The 24,730-nt window shown below is 41.6% G+C and overlaps 2 protein-coding genes across 3 annotated transcripts; both read right to left on the bottom strand.

Annotated features, from left to right (window-relative positions):
- Window positions 1-3,950: 3,950 nt before the first annotated feature.
- On the bottom strand, window positions 3,951-6,836 carry mmd (monocyte to macrophage differentiation-associated). 2 transcript variants are annotated; one of them, XM_068725692.1, is made up of 7 exons: window positions 6,331-6,836; window positions 5,440-5,521; window positions 5,160-5,320; window positions 4,982-5,056; window positions 4,772-4,873; window positions 4,488-4,557; window positions 3,951-4,203 (listed from the first exon to the last, which is right to left on the bottom strand). In XM_068725692.1, the coding sequence occupies exons 1-7, from the start codon at window positions 6,354-6,356 to the stop codon at window positions 4,003-4,005; spliced, it is 717 nt and encodes a 238-aa protein (XP_068581793.1). In that variant the 5' UTR covers window positions 6,357-6,836; the 3' UTR covers window positions 3,951-4,002. The 2 variants fall into 2 exon arrangements, with proteins under 2 accessions (XP_068581793.1, XP_068581794.1); XM_068725693.1 differs by having other exon boundaries at window positions 6,600-6,836.
- A 7,936-nt stretch (window positions 6,837-14,772) lies between these two features.
- LOC137884155 (small integral membrane protein 36-like) lies at window positions 14,773-15,075 on the bottom strand. Its single transcript, XM_068725863.1, has one exon. It carries the CDS (start codon window positions 15,073-15,075, stop codon window positions 14,773-14,775), a length of 303 nt encoding a protein of 100 aa, XP_068581964.1.
- Between the last annotated feature and the right edge of the window lie 9,655 nt (window positions 15,076-24,730).

Here is a 24,730-nt window from a genome sequence, read left to right as displayed (position 1 = left end):
TTAGAAATCAATGCTGTCGTGTCTCATCGTTGCTCTGTGTGTTTTTTAAAGATGGCTGTATGAATGTAAAGGTGAGGACAGACGACGGCGGGTGGTGTTGTCCGGTCCTGTGTTTGATTTGTGTACTGCAGACCAAACCGTTGACAGACAGATGATATATTGGTTACAAGAGATATGTTTATATGAAACTTATTCTATAAGTTGCTCCTTTTTTGTACAGTATTTTTCCTATACATTATGTATTTTAAAAGGCACAACGGATCCAAAATATTATTAAAGAATACAAATATATATAACTCAAAAGACATATAGTGGTATTTTGATATTCTATACATTCAGCTGGGACGTGGTAGTTCTACACGGATGTGTGGATGTTCAGCAGCACCCAAACCTCCTGGGCATTATTATTATTATCATCATTATTATTATTATTATTATTATTATTATTATTAATATTATTATGATGACTACACTCCTGCTTGTGTTGGCGCCACCTTTAGGCTCCCATATGAATCCATTAAACTCTGAGGAAGCAGACGGTGAAGAATGCGGTCCAGAAGAGAGAATGTAGTTTCTAACAATTGTGAATATTATTCTTTTCAAACCACGCAGCTTGTGATTCGTTTCTTTGTGATGTGAAGAGTTGAAGTTACTATGAAGGAAGGGAAGTCTGCTGCTGCTGCTGCTCTGTGATTGGTTACTCCTGCTGCTGCTGCTCTGTGATTGGTTACTCTGCTGCTGCTCTGTGATTGGTTACTCTGCTGCTGCTGCTGCTCTGTGATTGGTTACTCTGCTGCTGCTGCTGCTCTGTGATTGGTCCCTGAACCTGAGTGATGGAGGCTGCTCGTGTCGTAGCGTAGAGCTGCACGCTGCTGCCTTTTTTTGACAATCGGTTCGAGACCTTAACGGCCGATTCCTGTTTTTTTTTAGGGACGATGTCGACGTTTCTGATTGTTGGTATGGAAGTCCAGAGCTGCCAATGTTAAGTCTTTCAAAGGGAGAGTTTGACATTTTGGGATATTATTTGTGTTCTTAGTTAGACCGACTCTCCACCTTTCTACACTCGTATTCTGAGTCATTCATTATTTGCCATAAAGTGAATTTGACAAACTATTTATTATCATGAATTATTATCAATAATCCGATAATGAAAATCTGATATTGTGACAGCCCCAGTGTGCATTAAATATGAAGTTACGGTTACTGTCCATTAGTTTTTTTATTTTGTTTTTTTATCAGATATATGCTAAACGTTTTTTTATTCTAATTAATTTATTAAATACAATTTCCTGCCAAATTTAAAAAGTTGATGTCACGTTCAGTTGTTATATAAATATAAAATATATTTAATTTCTTAATAGTTTTAATTTTAATTTAAGATATATATTTTTTTTACATATATTGTGCAAACTAACAGCAAATTAAATTTAAATTTGAGCAAATTATTCTAGTTTTAATATTGTCGTCTCTGGACTCCCATACATCAGTATTTGGTTCTGTTCAGGGTTGAAAAAAAAAACAACGAAGTCCAACATCGTCCCAATAAAACGCGTCTGATCCCAGAACATTATGGATCCAAAGGTTTGTGTTCCGTAGATAAACGGTTCTTTTCTTCTTCAGAGGGGTTCACAGAGAAGACCGGAACGATGCCCCCCCCCCCCCCCCCCCCCCCCCCCAGTCTGTGGAGCATCTTTTTATGAAATCATATATATAGATACAGGAAAAAGCCAATAATGAATCCACGCGTATCCCTAACGTACCTCACTGTCGAGTGGCTCCTCTACCTCACCCGGGATCCTGCTCCATCACTCTGAGTCTGTTCCAGTGCCTTGAATACACTGAGTGATCCTCAGTCTCTCCACAATGTAAAGTTCTCCATCAGATAGTTTCACATCTGCACTGAAGGGCTTCTCAGTGCATCCAAAAAGAACCAAACACAACTTTATATATATATATATATATATATATTTATTATTATTATTATTATTATTATTATTATATTATGAACACTGACGACTCTCTTCTTTTGGACATTTCAAACAGACTTGTAACCATTGTATTCATGGCAACACCAGCGGACTGTTCCAGAGAGTAACAACACGACGTGTGAGGGTGTGTTCTCATGGAGCGGGTGTGTGTGTGTGTGTGTGTGTGTGTGTGTGTGTGTGTGTGTGTGTGTGTGTGTGTGTGTGTGTGTGTGTGTGTGCTGCTCAGTCTTCAGCCTCTCTGTCTCTCTGTAACTTGTAGTGTCTAATAATAAAAAAATCCCAATTCTTTTCCCGCCGTGTCTCCTTCCTCTGCTCCTCCATGCAGCTTTATTTTATTTTAATATGAATTACACATTCTTGACACTATGATGAAAAGTCTGATTCATCACCAGAGGAACCAGTCCGTCGCTCCCAACGTTGAAAAGTATTATTTATCTGTACTTTAGTTTAATCTTTCTTTTAGATAAATCTGTAAATAAGTTGAGTTTAAACAGGCAGAAATGATCAAACATTTAAATCTGTAACAAACAGAATATTGGTCTCTGTACTAAAGATAGTTCTACTTTAAACCTGCTGTTCAGACTACCATGTGGATATGTTGATGCTGGTTTTAAGCACAGCAAAGCTTAAGGCTGGTTTTAGCGTTTAAACCCGGCCTCAAGCTTTGGTTAAAGTCGACACTAAAGAGCCGCCAAAGAGGAGGTGCTAGCTAACTGTCCCATCTAGTGATGCTGAACTAACCAGAATGCATCTGGACAAACAGTCTCTCTATATATATTGGACACATCTTTTAAAATCCTGTCAGACATGACAGTGTCTAATGAGACAGAGAACACACACACACACACACACACACAGTGGGCGTGGTCATGTTTTATTGTCACAGTAGAAAGGTGGTACTCAGTAGAGTGGAGGGGCGTTCATGTACATATGAGCAGCACCGTTAACACCCAGTGGAAAAGACAAAGAAAGAAAAGCAGCAGGTTGTTTTTTTTTATTTTTGATCTCCCCTCCTGCAAAAAAAGGCCGGGATCCATAAATCAACGGAACGAACGAACATTACAAAAACACACACAGCGGTCCTTTAAACCAGAGTCGCTGGTTCAGGAACCCGGAGCCACGAGAGATGAGCTTAGTGTGGAGGTGAGTCAGAGGACAACAGAACCACGGTGGAGCACTGTTCACATGATGAAGAACAGAATGAAGACGACTCTCCGTCTCCTTGTTTACCTGAAGCTCTCATCGTCTAACTAAACCCAGCTCAGCCTGACACCGGGGGGGGGGGGGGGGGGGGGCTAGATACTGAACGAGGAGAAACCGAGGATCCCTGATCCCTGATGATCCCTGATCCCTGACTAAAGAAAACATTGGTCCTAAAGAAGGTGTGTGTGTGTCGTCAGACGAGATCATCCAAATGTGGAATGTGAACGATACAAAAACACTTCTTATCAAATCCCTCAAACACTGAATGTCTCTAGATCTCCCTCACTGTCCAGTGTTTCGACTCAAGTTGTACAAAGCAGCTTTGTGAGACGCTGACTCATCATCATCATCATCATCATCATCATCCCCCCCACCCCACCACCACCACCACACACACACACACACACACACACACACACACACACACACACACACACACACACACACACACACACACACACACACACACACACACACACACACACACACACACACACATTAGAAAACAGTAAACAATTCACGGTCATTATTTGAGTAAACTTCACGGCGGTCGCTGCAGCTGAGGCAGCTGAGGGAGTCGGTGTGGAGGCGGGGTCAAGAGGTGGCGGTGCCGGCCGTCCAGCCGTATATATATGCCGTATATATATATATGTGTATATATATATATATATATATATATATATACACACATACATATATATATATATATATATATATATATATATATATATATATACACACATATATATATATACACACACACACACACACACACATACATATCTCCCCCCCCCGCCCCTAGGCCCCGTGGTCACGACTGGAGGGCGTCCGCGCTGGCCGCCTTGTAGAGGTATTTCCAGATGGCGTAGTAGTGCACGGCCGCCGCCAGCGCCACGAACACGTGCCAGATGGCGTGGGCGAAGGGGATGACGCCGTCGCTCTTGAAGAAGAACACGCCGAGGCAGTAGATGAGGCCGCCGCAGGCCAGCTCCTGAAGGCCCTCCGTGTTGCTCTGCCAAAGGAAGCGCGAGACAAACAAGGAAAGGAGACGTCACTGAAACGCTCCCAGCTGAGTCCCTCTCTGTGGACTGAGAACTGCAGAGACGCACGTGTTGCAAGGAGACTCGAGGCTGCTGTCTTCATCAACACCACAAGAGGGCAGCAGAAGACAGAGAGATTCAACACGCTGCGTTTATCAAGGAGAGCGAAGCGTCACAGAACCAATAAAAACACATTTGATGAGGAACATGCAAATCAAAACGTGGCCGTTAAGATATTCATAAACGATAATGTTACCATTGATGTCACGACTGACGCGGGGAGGAAGCCCATCATCAGGTAGAAGGCCAGCTCAACAAGCTTGTACCTGCAGAGACAAACGGAGACGTGTTCTGAGAAACACACACACACACACACACACACACACACACACACACACACACACACACTACTTTTGTCTATTTGCATCTGTAGACTTCTCCTAAATTGACCAAAAGTTAGCGTTGGATAATCCCTCATTTGCATACGAGTGACAACAGACAGATTTTTGAAATCCCCCCAAACCTCCTGGAGGATCTCACTTTTCATGATAGTTGAAGACATAGATGGTTCCAGCAGCAGCCATGAGCCACACAAACCAGCGCATGTGTGCCGCTAGAGGGCCCAGCTCACGCAGGTTCAACCTGAGGAGACAAAGAGAGACATCAGCGTCCAACGTCGGGCTTCTGGTTGGCGTGAAGAGTCCTCTGTGTGTGTCTGTGTGTGTGTGTGTGTGTGTGTGTGGCGCTCACCACGGTGTGTAGGAGGCAGCGATGAAGAAATAGATGACCACTCTGTCACACATGTGGAAGCACTGTTCCATGGACCTGAAACAAACAAACAAACAAACAAACCGGAGAGTCGTTATTCCTCACGCTCTTTATTCTTAACTCGAGGCCGTTTCGGGTTTTTCTGCTCGCCGCTGCTCACCTCATGTGGCTCCTCTTCCAGCTGATGACGTGGAACACAGTGGAGACCAGGAAGAGGGCGCACAGGCCCGTGCCGTACACCCAGGCCGTGATCTTCTCCCAGCCGTTGTCCGACCGACGGTGCAGCAACGCCATGCCCACGACGGCCGGCGCGATGAGGAACTGCGTGCGACACAAAACCATTAAAACGTCACACGAGACATTCCAGCCCGCTGCGGTCATCTCAGAGCCAGAACCCTGAACAGAAGACCGGCAGAACAACGTTGCTCTCAGACACTCACTGCATGGGTGTAGCAGTTTGCAGCGTGCTCGTAGCAGGTGGGCTGGTAGCGGCAGTTAGCAGAGGCCCGTCTGTTCATGAACCTGAAACACACAAACACACAAACACTTTATGGACGCTGTCTATAGTACAGGAATAATAAACCCACACGGGTAAATGTTTAAAGGACATGAAGGTAGATAATAATCTGGAGGTGTAGATAAGAAGTGAGACACCACTGGACTTTACCTAGAAACTAATCACATACAATAACAGTGACTTTATATCATTACTCTGAGTCTAACCTGCTTGAGATGCAGTGACTTGACTCATATAATACATTTTATAACAACAAGTTAATAGTATATTCATAACTACTCTTCTATGGAGGGCAGACTAGTGGACGTCTTATTATTCAGAGCTAACAGTAACACTTGTCGTCGTCGTTTAATTGTGTCTTTATGTGATTTAGTCAATTAAATTAAATGTCAACAATTTCTCCAGAGCCACAGAAGAAATCCGAAAGTCCAAAACACACAGATACTAAATTTATAGTGATATTATAAACACAGAAAGGCAAAGAATCAACAACCAATAATATTATTATTATTGTGAATTATCACAAATTAATTCCCCATCAGTGTCTCTTTGATTTCAGTCTAATTAAATACATTTTTTTTATAAAAACTGCATTCATTCAAAATTATTTTGTTTATATATAATATATAAACCAGAAGAGCTAAAAACAGCAACTCGTGTTATTCTAGCGTGAAGAATTGAGTTCAACTAACTTTATTAGTTAATCCCAACTGACACAATAACACGAGCGAGTGACGTCACATCAGCGATCTCTTTTCTGACAACCTGTTTTTATAAAAGTGAAAAAAAAAATTGGGGGGGGGATTTCACGAACCTCTGGAAGCTGTTCACTCTCTTCATTTCAGCACAAGGAACCAAAAATAAAAATTTTAAAAAATATCAGCAAACAAAAAGAGCAACAAAAGCCCTTCAGTACAAAAGAGAAGAATAAAACAATAAACCGAGAGGAGACCGGACGTCCTAGCATTAGCTAGTAAGCTAACGTGATGCTAATCATGAGCTAACTTTCACTACAGCTACAAGGCACCGGCAGCGGCAATACTCCAACTACAAAAGGCTCCATTTTAGTCTTTTTCTTAATACCATTCTGTGATAAACACCGGCTCACTGTGTCTCCTTCAGGCTGGACGTATCCCCATGAGCACCAGCCAGCAGCTCCCGGGACAAACCGACAAAAAGACCCCCGCGAGCACCGCTCAATGACGGACAACTCCCACCCGCTGAACCGCTCAACATAAAATGTAAATTTTTTTCTTCTTCTCTTCTTTTGTGTGTTGTGTGCCTCGCCGCCCAACCGGTGGCGAGATGTGTGGAGTGACTTCTTCTTCTTCTTCTTCTTCTTCTTCTTCTTCTTCTGTTGTGAGGTTTATTGGTGGTTGGCAAACAATTAATTGGTGCATTACTGCCACCACCTGGTCTGGAGTGTGGTTCAGGTACTTATAGTTTAGTAAAATAAAGTAAAATGTAATAAAATAAAATGTAATAAAATAAAATGTAATAAAATAAAATTTAATTTAACAAAATTGAATAAAATTTAATAATATGTAATACAATTTAATAAAATGTAATTTAATACAGTTTTATACAATTTTATACAATTTAATAAAATACAATTTAATAAAATAAAATGTAATCAAATTTAATACAATCAAATTTAATAAATACAATCAAATTTAATAGAAAGTAATACAATTTTATAAAATGTAATAACATTTTATAAAATGCAATCCAATTTAATACAATTTAATTTAATAAAATGTAATTTAATAAAATGTAATACAATTTAATTTAATAAAATGTAATTTAATAAAATGTAATACAATTTAATAAAATAAAATGTAATTTAATAAAATGTAATAAAATAAAATAAATATTTTCTTGATAATATTAGTTAGTCTAACATATTAAAATAATACACAGCTCGGCTCAATCAATTCTGATCATGATGTTGTTTTTGTTAAACACATCTTATGAGAGGTTCCTCAACACAGACCACCGATTGTGTCAGAAAAACAGCTGAACCCACCATGAACTGAACCCAGCTGATGCTTCAACTCTAATGTGTCTTTTTTAAACTAACTACTCCACAGAGAGATGCCACAGACAGCCTCCTGCAGCGGGGATCGAGGAGGAGAACATGTTTGAATCTTGTCAGACAAAGTGACAAAGACAGACAGACAGACAGTGACCTCTGAACCAGCTCCGTTACGTAAGAGCGCCGTAACTCCATCAGTGACTCTCAGATATACAACAGGCGGTTTATGTAAGACCAAAGAGCAAACCTCAGGCTTAATGAAGTTCATGAGGTTCACTCTCGCTGCACACAAGAAGAAAGGAACCAGAGGAACCCTGCGTGTGTTTCCAGATACAGATAAACACTTTCTCTTCAATTACAAACGAAAAATAGGCCTCATATATCAGAAAGCCATAGAAAGACAGTGTAACCAGCCTATGAAGTGAAAGCTATCCGAGCCTTTGTGGTACACAGCTACTGTTGGAGCGGAGAATGGGATGGATCCAGACAAAGAGACAGAGCTCATTGTCTATACGTTCATCAGCAGAGACAGCGGGAGGCCACATGTCAGGACACAATGTCTCCTTGTTTGTGGCGCCGGTCCAACGCCTCTAATGTGGTTCAGAGCTGCTGGAGCTGCAGGTTGAGCAGCGTCACGGAGGCTCAGGATGTCTTCCTGTCCCCCGTCTGTGTCTGAGAGCTTCACTGGTGTTTGATCTGAACTCTCAGTTTATCAGTTTACACCTGTCCTGTCTCTTTGTGTCATTTTTAAAAACCCTAAATCATCCCCTGCTTTATGGTCTGTTTGACTCTAAATGGAGCATAATGTACTAAATGAACATCATGCTGTATTGAAGGAGACTGTAAACTAGAGATTGAGACCATAAACTCATGTTTACAATGTTTACTGAGGGAATAAATCAAGAGAGAAGTAGAGTCACTTTAGACTAGACTTCTATACAACCAGAGGAGTCGCCCCCTGGTGGACACTAGAGAGAATGCAGCACATGAAGCATGTCCATTTTTTATTTTTCAAGTAACTTGCATACCTCAGTGACGGCTCTTCTGTGGTTATTTTAACCCAAACGATGATCTTTTATCCCTAACTGAAGTTTCCTGTGAAGACGGAAGTTTATTTTGAAAAGACTGTCCTCGTGCAACAAGCGTAAATTGACACTTTCGCAGGAAATTGCATGAAAATGAGGAGCGAATTTTACAAAATAAATACAGCTTAGTTGATGGATTACCATTTACAATGTGCACTTGTCGTGTGACATCAGACGACAGCTTCTTCGTGAAGTCGGGGTCGACAGATTTGTAGGAACTTCAATTTTGAAGGTTGGAAGTTTTTCAAAACTCCAGATGTATTGTTTTAACTTTCAGACTCATCTTAAACTCAAACTGACGCTGACTCAAGTCACATCACTTCAGGACATTTAAGCTACAGAAACGTGTTTACCGGTTTGCAGTTTGGAAACACGACTGTACTTTTATTAGAGCATGAGATTCATGATCTCGTGTCATTTCCTGCCTATCGCTTCCAATCCAACCTCAACCTTTGCACAGGTCTGATGAGCCGGAATGACTGAGAACACCTGTGTGGATGTCTGGACTCTGAAGAACCGTCACGCTCCACTCTTCTCAGTGCACATCAGGACGTCACAACTGTCTGAAGATCCTGGACAATCAGATGGAGCTATCCATGAACGTTAAGAGGAATATGTGAAGGAGTCACGTCTCTGCACAGGGGCAACAAAGCCAAAGGGGGGGGGGGGGTCAGGGACCTGTCAATCAAACTGCACCTCCACACAGTCCTCAGAAGGTGTCTAATTATTTTTCTGCCTCACAAAACCAACTCTGTATCCAAACAACTGCCTCCAGTTGACAGGAACACTGTTACATTTCAATCTTCATCATCACAACCTCAAAACGGTTCCTCATAGAGCTCTCCAGAGCCACCTGCTCCTTCCCTGCACACTTGTCCCCTCGTTTACCTCCATCAAGACACACCTGAGTCCCATCAAGACACACCTGAGTCCCATCAAGCCTCAGCACATAAGGATCAGCCACTCGTCCTCGTCCTCCCGCTGTTGTGATTCAGGCTTTTCTTTTCTCTTGTTTGGGGCTGGTTCTGAGCCTGTTGTTCCTTCACCATTAAGTCAAAGTGACTTTATTAAACGTGCTCCGCCTCTGCTGACTGACTTCAGACACAAAGGTGAGAGTGACCTTATGTCGAAGAGGCTTTACGTGACACAGGGTTAAACTGCTTCATAATTGGTTTAACTGTTTCATGCTCCAACGCGTCGCCCGTAGTTCACCTCCTGTGAGGAAGTTCACATCCATCAGATATCACATCGACCATAGAGCAGAGTCAAGTATATCTATCTGTAAAAACTCTTTAAATCTGTCAAACTATTGACGACAAAATATGTCCTGCCAAACAAACATCACCTATATTTAAATATATATTCCAGATATGTTATGCCTCTGATAATGACATTAATAATGGTAATATCAACTATGAAAGATGTCTTCCAAGTGTTTCTTCCTCTTCGCTCCCAAACAAAGTTGAATCTCACTCAATAGTCCAGACTCCCTTACAATCAAGACAGCAAACAGAGATGTGTTCATCTCTTGAGATGAACTTTAGTGGATCATAACATCTTGGTTTATGGAATAACCTGCAGATGTTGGTTTTTGAGCCAAAGTGTGGCCTTCATCACGGAGGTCTGTTGTTAATCACCGGCCGGTTAATGAAGAGTAGAGAGTCATCAGTCAACGACGGAATAAAACGATCAATAAGAAATATGTTAAAAAAAGTTCATCATCGTAAACACAAGAGGAGCTTCAGTTCACAGTGAAGAACGAGAACAGAGAACATGAAGCTGATGACACACACACACACACACACACACACACACACACACACACACACACACACACACACACACACACACACACGACCAAATGCATAATCTCTCTACAGTCCGTCCCAAATCATAATCCCCAAATCAACCTGTGTGTCATCTTCATTATTGTCAATAAATAACAGATCAAACTGTTTCTCTCTCATCACTTAAAGGGTCAAATTAATACATGAATTTACATTTTACTAGATTCAACAGTTTCTTTTTTATTTTAATGTTATGAACATGAAAAACTAATAAACATAAATTAGGCTCATTGATAGATTTAATACGGGCCAGCCCTCTTTAAAAAGCCAAGACACAGGTCAAATTATTTATGAATGAATTATGATGTTATTAAATTAAAATGGTGGCAGTTGAGAATAACTTAAATCTGTATAAATCCTCATTTACCTGCAGGAAGACGAGTGTTTTAATAAATTCATGTTATTATTATTTATTATTATCATTGCAGAAAATGTGACATCAGTAACATCATTGTCACAATATCAGACGTTCACCACACGACTATTGTGGATTTCACGATATTATTTCAACATCTATAGAAAATATAAAAAACTCATCTTTGAATTTGTTTTTGTCTCTTTTTTTTTTGGCAAATGAATTACACTCAAAATACGAGTGTATGGAGGTGGAGAGAGAGAGTCTACAACCATAACTTTATATATATATATGACTTAAGAGGCCCTGGACTATTTACACAATATTATATTATTAACATGGTATCAATATTTCATATTTTAACATCACGGTTATCGTCACTGCTGGTGTATCGTGACGCCCCTCATTGTCACGTACTAAAGCTGTTGGTCAGCAGCCAGAGGTTTCCCCACATGTGTTAATATAAATATGAATATAGACGTAGATATGTTAGTGTTCTAATTAAAGAAGAGTCACTCTGGATGTCTGGACACAGACGAGGAAGAGAGGTCGGAGGTCAGCTGATCGTTTACGGTCACTGTTGTTTGGTCACTCTACTGGAATACATGAGAAATTAAAATGAGAAAAGATCCAACATCAGGCGGTGTGTGTGTGCATCAATGAGGAGAATATGAGGCCTACACAGAACTCCATGCCACGAACGCTTCATTGATGATCTATGTTTTAAGTTCTACGTGGATCCTTGGTGGAAAACCAAACGTTTCTATACATCATGCACACCAAACGGAAAACACAAGCGGCAGCAAGAAACCCAGAATCATAAAACATTCAATAAACAGTAAAACAAAAGCCATACTGTAATGTGTCTTAGTTACATAATATATTATCCACCTTCTTGTGTTCTAACACGTTCTTTTGTTCTGAATGAGCTCCAGTTTGTGCTCGTTTCTCAGAAGTATCAGGATTACTTTGAGCTCCAGGTTTCTGTCCGCTGGGACTTCTCGGAGCTTCGGGATCTATTCCTGATGAGGCGCTGGCAGCTCCAACCGTCCATCTCTGTAATCATCAGCTGAGCTCTGTTTTTGTCACTACGTTCATCAGAAAATCAACAAAACGTTGTATAAATGAGTGTGTGAGTGGTGTGTGGACAAAGCCCTCTGTAGAAAGCTTCAGCACACAGAGAGGAATGAAGGTGTGAAGTTTGGTGGATGTCAGAACTACTGAAGTGGAGATTTCTGGATCAGAGTGTGAGAAAAACTCCATTGATAGAAAAGCTCCTTTAAAGAGACGTTTAGTTAAAGTCCAGACATTTAGAAGAGTCTCCAGGTGAAGAGGGTCACAACATGAACTAGTAGATCTCACCATCACACTTCACCACTTCATCACTCACAGCAACACCAGGGTTTATTCTATTACAAGTTTTATGAAATGTTATGTTTAAATATGCTATTGAAGCATTATCTAACGGGGACCTTTGGTAAATTTAGAAGAAATCTCCATTCACAAATACATTAAGTAGTGAAATAAACACCTCAATGTGTATTTATGATGTTTGCCTGCTGTGTCTCCCTTTCAGTAGTTTTTAGCGCTGAGTACATAAACATCTACTGACACAATCACAACATAGATGTTGACATAAATTGTATTTACAAATTGTAAATTTTTAAATACCATAAAATAATTAATATCCAACATGACATGAAAGCGGTAAATGAGCCGCCTCAGGATAGTTTGACTTGTGATGGCGATGCTAAGCTAACCAGCTAACATAGGAATATAACGTAGCGTGGGCAAAACACACCTGATTATGATATACATGTATAATATACAGTGATATGATTTAAAATAGCTTTCTGTGTTTTATAACTTTGCTGGATCGTAGGTCCGATGTGGATCACGTGATTCCAGGGTCCAGGGTCTTGATATGAACTACTATTGAAAGTGACTTTTGAGGAATATCTTCACAGTTCAAAACCGCAAAAGAACGAAGGAACGTGAAGATTTCAAACACAGTTTCAATGTTAAAATTCTGTTCAGCCGCTCTGAAGATATCAGTGTTTAAAGTCAGGAGAGCTGTCTGTTGAGGAGTCGTCTATAAACTGTGGCTGGTTTCAGAACCGGGGAACCGGGGAACCGGGGAACCGTACTCTGAACATTTGGACCCAGAGACTTTAAACCAGATTTGTTTTTGGCTCCTTAAAAATGTTTATCAGAACGAAACTCTGCTTCTCTCCACGACTGTGTTTAGGTGAAGTAAAGATGATCAATGATGACGTCATTGTTCACAATAAAACAACTGTAAGCTAAGTTTTATTATTGATGTTCACGCTGTAAAAGAAGGCCACTTAAAAAATGAGTTAACAACAAATAGAAAGAGTTTCTGCTTTTAAATAGTAAAACAAGTGAAGAAATGAGATTTTTCACGACAGACAGCAGCTGGCGGCTTCACTTCCCCTGCACCGCGGTTCCTTATCAAACACAGCGGTCACGTGATATTTAAACATTTGCATGTTTCATTCACCACATCTGCACTCGAGCGCTGTGAGACGAAAGAAGAAGCTCTCGAGGCCTTTCCTTCCCGCTGCTCGGCTCGTTCAGCCGTAGAGTTGACGCCAGCGCGGCGCTGCATCGATCGAGGGCTTAAGGTCTTCCCGGTATCGGGTTGGGCCGATTAAAAGACGAACGTCTCAGAACACGAGACGTCTCGGGTCAGGACCTGGATCTGGATCCGAGGGCTTTCAACCCATCGGCCCGTCGCTTTCTAAACCAACATCACACGTCCTGGAGTTATGTAAGACGTTTAGCGTCCGTCCAGACTTAACCAAATGTTAAAACGCTAATCCCCGAATGTCAGCCGATCAAAAGCAGCGCGTGTTGTTTTATCTACGTGTCGTTGAGGAGGAATCGAATCCAAAGACGTCAATATGCGACGAGTGTTTCCCCGGCTTAGAGGTTCTTGTTTGCGTGGCTGGATGAGCCGATGCGACCCTTGGCACAGATATACAAAAGGCCCCACCAGCACCTCTACATGTCAAGACACACACACTTCATAGCTGTTTCGCCTCTTTTTGATGTGGTTTTGCATCTCTTTGTAGTTGATCTGTGTCACTTTGTAGGCTAATAGTTATGGTCTTTTTATAGTAATTTTTGTCTGTGGTTGTTTTGCCCCCTTTTCAGTCGTTTTGCATGTTTTTGTACTTCTTTTGAGTCTCTTTGTAGTTGATCTGTGTCTCTTTGTGGTCATTTTGAGTCTCTTTGTAGTTGATCTGTGTCTCTTTGTGGTCATTTTGAGTCTCTTTGTAGTTGATCTGTGTCTCTTTGTGGTTGTCTTGTCCCTTCTTAGTCACTGTGAGCCTCTTTGTGGTCTCTTTGCATCTCTTTATAGTCTTTTCAGTCTCTTTGTAGTTGTTCTGTATATGTTTTGTGTTCATTTCAGTCTCTTTCTGGTGGTAAGTGTCCCTTTGAGTGACACTGTGGCCTCTGCCCGGTCAGCCCGTTCAGGAGTCCATCCCATTCTTGTTCTCAAATGCCTCATTTGGACCACAGATGTTAAGACTCTGATTAAGTTTCTTCCTCTACTACACCTCTCTGTGTTTTTTTGCTAACCCCGGAACCTTAATCCTAAAGCCCGTCTCTCAACCCAACTCGACAGAAATGCCCTCTTTATTCCTTGCGCTTCATCAGTCGTGACATTTGTTCAGGCTTTGGCTTGACATCCTCGAGATGAAGACCGGATTTCACATCCAGACACACAACCACTTAAAGACATCGACACGTCAAGCCATCTCTTACCGTGCAAGTCTGCTGCTGTGTCGGTAAAATCCTAGCATTGTCCCGGCGAGAAACGAGGAGATATTAAAAAAGAAACGCACATACAAAAGAAAAAGAAAAAGAAAAGTTGCGTATATACAAAGGTGAGTCCGATGAGTCTCGCTCAGACCATCGTGCTCTTCTTCTCCCTGAAGTCCGCGTGCGTCGGCTCGTGGTAGGTCGTGATCATGTTGGCCGCGTCCCACCGTCCCTTCGGGGCCGGGGAGCTCTGCATCACCACCAGCCGGATGGGGGACTGGGTCGGCTGCGGGTCCGGGGCGTACTCCTTGGTGGGATCCTTGCCCCGGCAGTCGTACATGATGCACGATATCAGGAAGACGAGGAGCAAGATGACGTAGCTGGCGATGAGGATGCACAGGTTCAAAGTGACGGGGTCGATCTCCTGGTAGTTTTCCAGAAAGCCCATGGCGCCCGCTTCATGCTGCGCGGCCCCGAGGCCTCGAAAGAACAAGGAGGTAAGGGAAGGTGGAAGGTATCAACGGCTTCTACGGACTGAGAAGCACTAAACCAGCCTGGTGACAGCAGGGCTTTCTCCCTCTCTGTCCTCTTCAATCTGTCTCCCTGCTGTCCTCCCGCCCCCCCCCTCCCTCCCTGGCTTCTGTCTCTCACCTCTCTGTTTCACATGAGCGCCGTGGATACATGGCTTTGTGGTAAAAATACTTTAATCCCCCCGCCACTCCTCCTCCAACCTTGAATTCCTGCGATCAATGGCTTCCCTTTTAATAACTTAAGCCTCCAGTTGTAACTCGGCAATTGTGACAGACTGCGTTATATCATCCGCTAGCGAATGGACATTAATTAATGTGTGTGTGACGTATTTGAGTGCATGTGTGTGTGTGTGTGTGTGTGTAATCTTAATCTTGATTGTGAGTGGGGATTGACAGAGGAAGCCATCTGGCCCCGAGAGAGCGCGGCTAAAAAAGCCACTCGGATAATGCTAACATGCTAGCAGAAGACTTTATCAACCGCAGGACACGAGGAAGGACATTTCTCTCCATAATCTATGACCTAGCATCATTTTGTCGGGAACTGTAATCTGGACAGATTACAGCAGCCTTCTTCTGCCCCCCCCCCCCTCCCTTGTGTGTCAGACCCATCACCGCATCCTACCGGGAAATCAGAGACGGGATTATCTCTGCAAACCCCCTCTGGGGTCATAATCCCCGTCGATGCATGACGAAGCATGACACGATTTGCTTATAGGCATGAAGAAGAAAAATATATGTGTCTCAACAACCTGTACCTGTTTGCAGTTGTTTGGGATTACTGGGGGACAGCAGGGGGCAGCAATTAGCAACGTTAGCAGTGGGAGTAGAAGGAGACGGAGGCTGAGCTGTACGACCCGGACAAACACTTCAGGAGACGGGGAGAGGGCAACGCACAGAGCACAGACAGAGCAACGACTCACACTGACATGGAACACAAAGACAACTTGATTCCACACAACACACTATGAGCATCTTGTACAGATGCACAATCAAAGCTGTGTCCCAGGTCCATTCTGCACACTGATTCTAAGCAGGTTTTCAGACAAAATGATCCACGTTAAAACAAAATTAATACATACAAAACTTGATATGTGAGTGTGCTGGTGATGGACACTGTTGTCCTTAATGCCGTTCACAAAGGAAGGGGAGACACGGCTGCAGATGCATAAAAGTACAGTACAATGAACATCGCTCTGTATTGAAGGAGACTTGAAATTAAAGGATTAAGGATCATTTGAATCGTCCTGACGCTGAGTGACAATTGTTTGGTTATTGCTGGTTTGTTTGAAGTCTGTCGTCTCTTATTAAATCTGTTTTTGTGTCTTTATGCGGGACTATCCTGGCTAAATAAAGGTTAAATATTGTAACGTTTGTGAGTTTATTCTCGTTTGAAATGAAGTTCCAACAGAGCAGGTTTTGACTGTTACAAAAACACAAAAACTTCTTCCAGGTTTTGAATCTTTAGCAGCTGAAATCCTTGATATTTGGCATCTTTACTCACAAGAGCCAACAGGGCAGCACACTGTGTGTTTTTCTTCTTCTTCTTCTTTCCCCAACAAGAAAAGTATTCGTAACATAAACAGAGGGAGCATGAAATGGAGCGCCAGTGTGCTCGAGCTCTGCAGCAGAACAAACTCTGTTAGTCATGATGTTTCCTGCAGCAGATGTACACATGTGCAGCTGCAGAGAGCGACCTCGCGTTAAGACTCTAATCCCTCGTCTGCATGTTCCAGCTCACATCCAGTGAAAAAAAAAACCCAGTCAACATCTGGAGGAGTCAAAGTGCACGCCGTCAGCGACGACGACTGCATCATTTCCACTTCTTCCTTTTCATAACATGTGTCGCTCGCTCACGATGATTGATTGCCGTTCATGTAACAACGGGGATTAACAAAAAAAAGGTTTTATAATGCAGCGGTGTGGATTAACCGACTCCAGCGTTGATGTCATTTGGGTTTAACCCTTGTGGCTCATTTTTTTTTAAAAAGTTGCTCTGGTGTCTGTAGAAGAAAAAAATACATTTTAAAAACTGCCATAAAAATACAATATGATCTGATCATATTTGTTCCCAGTCTGAGATTTGTCAATGATGAGCAACAACTTTGATTTTGATGCAATTTATTCAGATAAAAAAGAAAAACCTAATTTGTTTATATACCATATATTTATACTTTTACTCAGTCCTGATCACAACGATCAAAATATTCATTCATTTCAGAATATTAACACTTTAGGTTTTTTTGTTTTTTTACATTGTTTTGTTAAATCTGTGCCATTAAATAAGAGAAAGAAGAACAAATAAATACCATTTGTTTACATAAAGCCGCCGTTGTTTTTTTTATGAAAGAAAAGCACACATTTAATTCTTCATACTAATATTCGGGGGGATTTTCTTTCACAGTCTGTGGTTTTGATATATTGCATGAAACACTGCAGTGCTCCATAATACGGCAGCGATGCCCCTAGTGGACACCAGCGTGTGCTGAACATGAGAAAACGGCTCCATCTGGTCGAAACAAACTAAAGTACAATTTTGAATCCAGGGCTCTGAATTAAAAACCTGACATGATCATAAATAATTATATACTGTAATAGCCATGGGATCAAACATCGTGGTTTTAATGGGTTTCAATGGGGTCATTTTTGTCCTAACCTTGCCTAAATGAGCCTTTTGCAAAACAAATGTAAAAGCCAAAAATGTCCCTGTGAGGCAACAGAGTAACATCGCTTCTTTTTAAGATTTCGTAAGAGGCCACACAGATCACTCCCCACAGAGCGCTTGTTTTATTAAAGATGTTAAATTATCATTGAGCATGAACATGATGGATCCTTATATTCTGAAATGTGTTTATTCGGCCCCACAAGACAGGATATAGCTGGAATCCAACGATCTAGGCTGCCAAGGAAATGTATTACCATTGACCTCAAACTTATTATTAATGCTTAACATGGCGGATTGGGCTTTCAATGTATTTGCCTTCTCACAAGGATTATTACAATATAACAGGGAAAGTGCAAACATATGGCATTTCCATGTTCAGATTAAGTTTTTATGATTCTGTTAATATGATGTGGAGTAAAAGCAACATATACATAATACAATACAATGAGGACAAAGCAACATATATATAATACAATACAATAAGGACAAAGCAACATATACATAATACAATACAATGAGGACAAAGCAACATATACATAATACAATACAATAAGGACAAAGCAACATATACATAATACAATACAATGAGGACAAAGCAACATATATATAATACAATACAATAAGGACAAAGCAACATATACATAATACAATACAATGAGGACAAAGCAACATATACATAATACAATACAATAAGGACAAAGCAACATATACATAATACAATACAATGAGGACAAAGCAACATATATATAATACAATACAATAAGGACAAAGCAACATATACATAATACAATACAATGAGGACAAAGCAACATATACATAATACAATACAATGAGGACAAAGCAACATATATATAATACAATACAATAAGGACAAAGCAACATATACATAATACAATACAATAAGGACAAAGCAACATATACATAATACAATACAATGAGGACAAAGCAACATATACATAATACAATACAATGAGGACAAAGCAACATATACATAATACAATACAATAAGGACAAAGCAACATATATATATATATATATATATATATATATATATATATATATATATATATATATATAATACAATACAATAAGGACAAAGCAACATATATATAATACAATACAATCATTTCAAAACAAAGTGAAACACAAACTGCGTGAAAGTACTGAGCAGTATTCCAGTTTTTCCCTGTTCTTTACTTACATTTAAATAAAAAGTGATACTGGTCTTGCAGACAATTGTCAATGCAGCTGCTATAGACCCACTTATTGTATATGTGTGATGTGTCCGTTTATGAATAAAGAGACAGATTTAGAGCTCTAAAAACAGCTGCGTGTCAGAGGAAGAGTGGCATTTCTGTCCCGGGGATGTTTGTGTTGTTGTGGTCTCGGGGAACGATTAGCTCAGAGGATGTAATAGGTTTGTCCGTGTGTGTGTGTGTGTGTGTGTGTGTGTGTGTGTGTGTGTACCAGGCCTCTTGGGTGGGGTTTCTCCTGCTCATATCTTGAAGATAGATCTCCCCCCAGCGCCAGACGCTGGTGCCAGGGAGTCCGGACCTGGAGACGAGACAACAGGGGAGAGAGATGGGGAGAGAGGATGTGTTGACAAACCCCTGCGGGAGCCTTTTGGGCTGTTTTCGGACCAAGACGGGTCGAGGGATGTTCAGAGTTTGTCTCGGCCTCCTCAGCCGTGAAGGCCCAGCTGGTTGTTTGTTCATTTTCACAGCGTGAAGCCGAGTCGCCCTGCAGCGGTCCTCCTCCCCTCGATCAGACACACCGTGACCCGGCCTCTGATCTCACACCGTCAACCGACCCGAAAAACAAACGAGGAGCAAGAAACAAGCAATGCCCCCCCCCTCCCCGATGTGAACTTACACAGGAGAACATCTGGGACATTTTAGTGCTCATAGTTTCCCCTTGGCTGTATTATATGTGGAGTAGAAAAGACTGATGAATAACTTCTATAGCTTACACCAAAAATAAGGTATTGGAGGAATTAGAAGTTTGAAAAATCTGAGAATCACTAAAGTTATTAAAACACATCCTGAGAGGAACATAAAAAGTCTGCATCAAACTTCATGACAATCCATCAAGCGGTTATGACCACACAGAAGTGTCCCTTGTGGTGGCACTAGAGGAAAAGTCAGGGAATTACCAAAGTCACTGGGATTCATCCTCTGGGGAGCATCAATGTCTAGACCAAAACTCCATGTGAAGCAACGCGACGGCTGCTGCTGAGGTGTTTCCAACTGGAGCAAACTAAGTGGTGGGCCGACCGAAATTCTCCTCCCTTGAAATCATCCCCTGCTTTATGTTCTGTGTGACTCTAAATGGAGCATAATGTACTAAATGAACATCATGCTGTATTGAAGAAGACTGTAAACTAGAGATTGAGACCATAAACTCATGTTTACAATGTTTACTGAGGGAATAAATCAAGAGAGAAGTAGAGTCATTTTAGACTAGACTTCTATACAACCAGAGGAGTCGCCCCCTGGTGGACACTAGAGAGAATGCAGCTTTGAGACGAGGCTACTACATTTGTGAACTCAGGTTTCCTCCAGTCATGCTAAGAAAACAACAAAACGGTTCTGGTTACATTCCACCATTCATGTTCTTTTAACTGGGAATCAACCCAGCGTCCTTTCTCTGGGCCAAAGGGAGGGGGGGGGGGTATCTAGTTCAGTCTGAAGTGGCCTGCAGGTCAGAGGGCACTCGAGAGGAGGGAGGTGACGTGGTGAACGTGATCCTTCGTCTCCCGTTTGAGTTACTGCGGAGACGCTCGGCGAGGAGGTGCTGTTACACGACCGGGAGACAGCTGAGAGGAACTCCTGCTGCGCTGCCATCTGAAACTTTGAGCAGCAGCAGCAGCAGCAGCAGAAGAAGGCTGGAGGAGGGTGGAGGAGGGTGGAGGGGGGTGGGGTCTCACCTCTCGGACGGCGGTGACGGACGGGGGCCGAGGATCTCGCAGATCTGATAAAGTCCCAAAGAGAGCCCTTTCCTTCCTGAGCGGCGGACTGTTTGTGTTAGAGCTTCTGCGTCTCTTCTTCTGGGTGTGGGAACCTGCTCCTCCCAGAGTTCATGGCTTCCTCTTCGTCGGCCACCAGCCCGCATGTGTTTTCATTCAGAGGACTGTAAACCGGCCTTTTAAAACCCCGGCAGTGCATCGACCTTCATTCCCTGTTTTTGTTTTTTGTATAAGCTCAGTGTTTGCTTAGATAATGAAGATAAATATGGACGTCAATACATTTAAAAGTCGTTAATTGTATAATTTGTTGGGATTTTTCACTTTGTATGTAGCTGCTTTAACATTGTTCACTGTTTAATATAATTATATATTTTTTTAATATGGGTTGTTGGGTGCCAGCTGCACTACATCATGTTTATAACTCAGAATAAAGAAATAAGAAATTAAGAAGTAACAGAAGTTTGAAGGCAAAAAGGTTTATGATGGTAAACAGGTGAAGAGTTCACGTTCCCTAAAACAAATAAAATAATTAATTACAGAACAAATATCCATTATCTTTAACCCCTTATCCTGTTAAGAGTAATCAAACTATTAAATACAACTATACAGTTTATCAAATCTGAAACTGAAATTAGATAATAAAAAAGATAATAATGAATAATGGGAATACAGTACTATACAGTAAACCCAGGTTTTTACAGTGACGTTACTGTAATATACAATACAAGTTAAATAATAATAATACTTTAATTCTATATAGAGCTTTTCTAAGTACCCAAAGACGCTTTACATAGGGCAGAGACAAACAGAACAAACAAAACAAAACAAAACATTTTGGTAAAAAATACGGTTACCGTACTGTAAACCTGAATTACAGTGTCGCCAGTAAGTTACTGTAACAACTCATTGAAATGTCTAACAGTGTACTCGTACATTCTCAGAACACACAGAAGAACTCGACATGTATACATTCACAGTATAATTCAGTGTAGATGGGTTTTTTTCTAGTAAACTCCAGAAGAATCTGTTTCCCTAATTGATGACATACGCTGTGTGTGTTTGTCTCGGTTTAAATCAAACGTCTGCGGCTCACATTCACACCCAGTCTGAAGCAGCAGGGAGCTGTAAGGACCGACTCCTCGCCCATTGTCTGGTGCACGTCATCACAACAGCTTGTGCGCTGCTTCCCAGAGCGACGCTCAGAGGAATGTCCACAGCACCCCGAGACCGACCTCATCGAAACACACCTCCCCCCACCGGGGCTCTCCGTGACGCTGGTTACACTCACTCTGGAGGATGAAGAGGAGGGGGGCTGGGTCTGGGTCTGGGTCTCTTGTTGACGGGGCTCCAGAGTGGCGACCTGCTGCTTTTATGGGGGCCCACAACATGCAGGAAGCGGAACATGAGCTACTTGTCCACGCTGTCGCTGGGCGTCTCGGAGGTGATTTCAGCGGGCTGACATGCTCACTATGTCAAAGGAGATGGTTCAGATATCTTAAAGTGGGGTTGTGTGAGGTTCTCCTTCAGAGTCACATTACCTGCAGTTGGTGGAGGTCTACGCTGACCCAGTTTGCAGGGTCCGCCTGAACTTTCAGGCTTGTTGCTTTAGCTTCAAACAAGCCTGAAAGTTGCTGGAATGTCAACCAGCAACGTATCCTCACACGTATGAAGAGGTACTCTTTGTTTTTCATCCGTTTTCCTACCAAAGCCAGCAACACGTGTCAATTCACACGTGTTACATGCATGAGGTCTTTGGAAGATAAACTTCCGTCTTCAAAGGAAACTACCTGGTTAGGGTTTAGGCAACGCAACTACTTGTTGAGGTGTAAGAAAAGAAGATCGTTGTTTGGGTTAACCGAAGTGCCGTTGTTGAAGTACGTTAATTACGTGACAAATAAATCAACATTGACTTGTTGTTTCACAACCCAGGGATTGAACAACGGTCTCCCGAACAAAAAGATTGATGGGTGCTGGACGACCGCCGAGCCTCGCTCTTCCACAGCTCCACCCTCGAGTGCAGATTGGTGAATTTGAAATTTGGTTCCAAAAAACCAAGATAGCGCCAGCCGAAACCAAGATGGCGACGGAGGTTTCAAAAGGGAAGGAACACAACTTTCCATCCGTTCAACACTGCCATCAATTGATTGTTTGAAAAACGCTTCAGTCTGTTCAACTATTTGTTTGCATTGACACTTTCATTATTGAATCCTTTGATCTAGTAAGAAAAGTATCAAGAACGCAGGAATATTTATCATCAAAACATCACAGATTCAGTTTATTTCAATGGTGAAAGTGATCGAGAGTTCACACCCAGGATCTGTGTGCTAAGAAACCGCTGAGACGGCACGTTCTCTTTCCAATAAATTGCTTTTAATCTCTTTCCTTTCTTGTCTCTTTTCCAGTTGTTTCCAGCATGACCCGTCGCCTCATCATTAAACCCAGAGGTGTAGTGCTGTCAAAACCTGAATGTGTTAAAAACATCACATTGAGTGGTGTAAAAGTGATTTTATATGTTTACAGACAACAAGGCTTGTAAGAACATGAAAGGAAGCATTCTTTTGTGCATTTAAAGCTGTTGCACGTCACAGTTTCCATCCCTTTTATTCAGAGCGACACCACATCTGATTCCTCTTTTTACAGTCTGAAGATTGTGGTCGACGGAGAAGGAAGAACAACGCAGAAAAAACACACAGCAGAACAAAAGGAGAGCTAACACCCTGATGTCGGTCCCATCATGCATCGAGAATGATCAGGTCCATATGCGTGAGGGAAGAAAATCTCATCAAATCAAACTCTCTTTACAGGCAGTTTGTTTGGCTTTTCCACCGCACTGTGATTGGTATCATCTCCTCTGACGCACATGCGTTGCAAAAGATGGGAAAATTGCACACATGACTCATGCGTCAGCCTCCCCACTGTACAAGAGTGATGACATATTGTAGATGGCTCAGAGTAAGTAAAAAGCCTTAGTTTTTACTCAGTGTAAATACAATCCTAGATGGATTCCTGTTCCTTATCTGAGTTTGTTAATCAAAGATATGCGTCTACTTTGCTGACGTTGCTCGCCTGTTACATAAATGTGTGACTGGAGCACGTAGAGCAGCTGAACACTGTGATGTTAGAACGGGTCCTTTTAAGCTCCAGGATAATGACCGAGCCGTCAATGAATCTCGCTTTAATGGAAGAACCGGGGTTTTACTGTAATTCTGCTTTACATTGTATTCATAGATCTTTTTCGAAACAGTGATATTCAGAGAGTTTTAGGCAACAAAACCAGGAACAGTTAGGTTTAGGTAACTAAACCAACAGTTAGGTTTAGGCAACTAAACTAACAGTTAGGTTTAGGCAACTAAACCAAAAGTTAGGTTTAGGCAACAAAACCAACGGTTTGGTTTAGACAACTAAACCAACAGTTAGGTTTAGGCAACAAAACCAACAGTTAGGTTTAGACAACTAAACCAACAGTTAGGTTTAGGCAACAAAACCAACAGTTAGGTTTAGGCAACAAAACCAACAGTTAGGTTTAGTCAACAAAACCAAAAGTTAGGTTCAGGCAACAAAACCAAAAGTTAGGTTTAGACAACTAAACCAAAAGTTAGGTTTAGACAACTAAACCAAAAGTTAGGTTTAGACAACTAAACCAAAAGTTAGGTTTAGGCAACTAAACCAAAAGTTAGGTTTAGACAACTAAACCAAAAGTTAGGTTTAGACAACTAAACCAAAAGTTAGGTTTAGACAACTAAACCAAAAGTTAGGTTTAGGCAACTAAACCAAAAGTTAGGTTTAGACAACTAAACCAAAAGTTAGGTTTAGGCAACTAAACCAAAAGTTAGGTTTAGGCAACAAAACCAACAGTTAGGTTCAGTCAACAAAACCAAAAGTTAGGTTTAGACAACAAAACCAAAAGTTAGGTTTAGGCAACAAAACCACATAATAAAGTTTTGGA

The sequence above is a fragment of the Cebidichthys violaceus genome, unplaced genomic scaffold, assembly GCF_023349555.1.
Source record: "Cebidichthys violaceus isolate CVI_PGR_0920_01 unplaced genomic scaffold, fCebVio1.0.p SCAF_36, whole genome shotgun sequence".
Classification (NCBI taxonomy): domain Eukaryota; kingdom Metazoa; phylum Chordata; class Actinopteri; order Perciformes; family Stichaeidae; genus Cebidichthys; species Cebidichthys violaceus.
The sequence above is the reverse complement of the archived record's forward strand: the minus strand, read 5'-3'. Positions and strand labels throughout refer to the sequence as shown.

Excerpts from the sequence above, each read along its gene's own strand:
- mmd (XM_068725692.1), bottom strand. The coding sequence starts at position 6,356 with ATGAAGAGAGTGAACAGCTTCCAGAG. Across the intron at positions 5,522-6,330 it reads AGAGTGAACAGCTTCCAGAG|GTTCATGAACAGACGGGCCT; the intron begins GTTCGTGAAATC and ends TGTGTGTTTCAG. Across the intron at positions 4,874-4,981 it reads GCTGCCTCCTACACACCGTG|GTTGAACCTGCGTGAGCTGG; the intron begins GTGAGCGCCACA and ends TTGTCTCCTCAG.
- LOC137884155 (XM_068725863.1), bottom strand. The coding sequence starts at position 15,075 with ATGGGCTTTCTGGAAAACTACCAGGAGATCGACCCCGTCACTTTGAAC.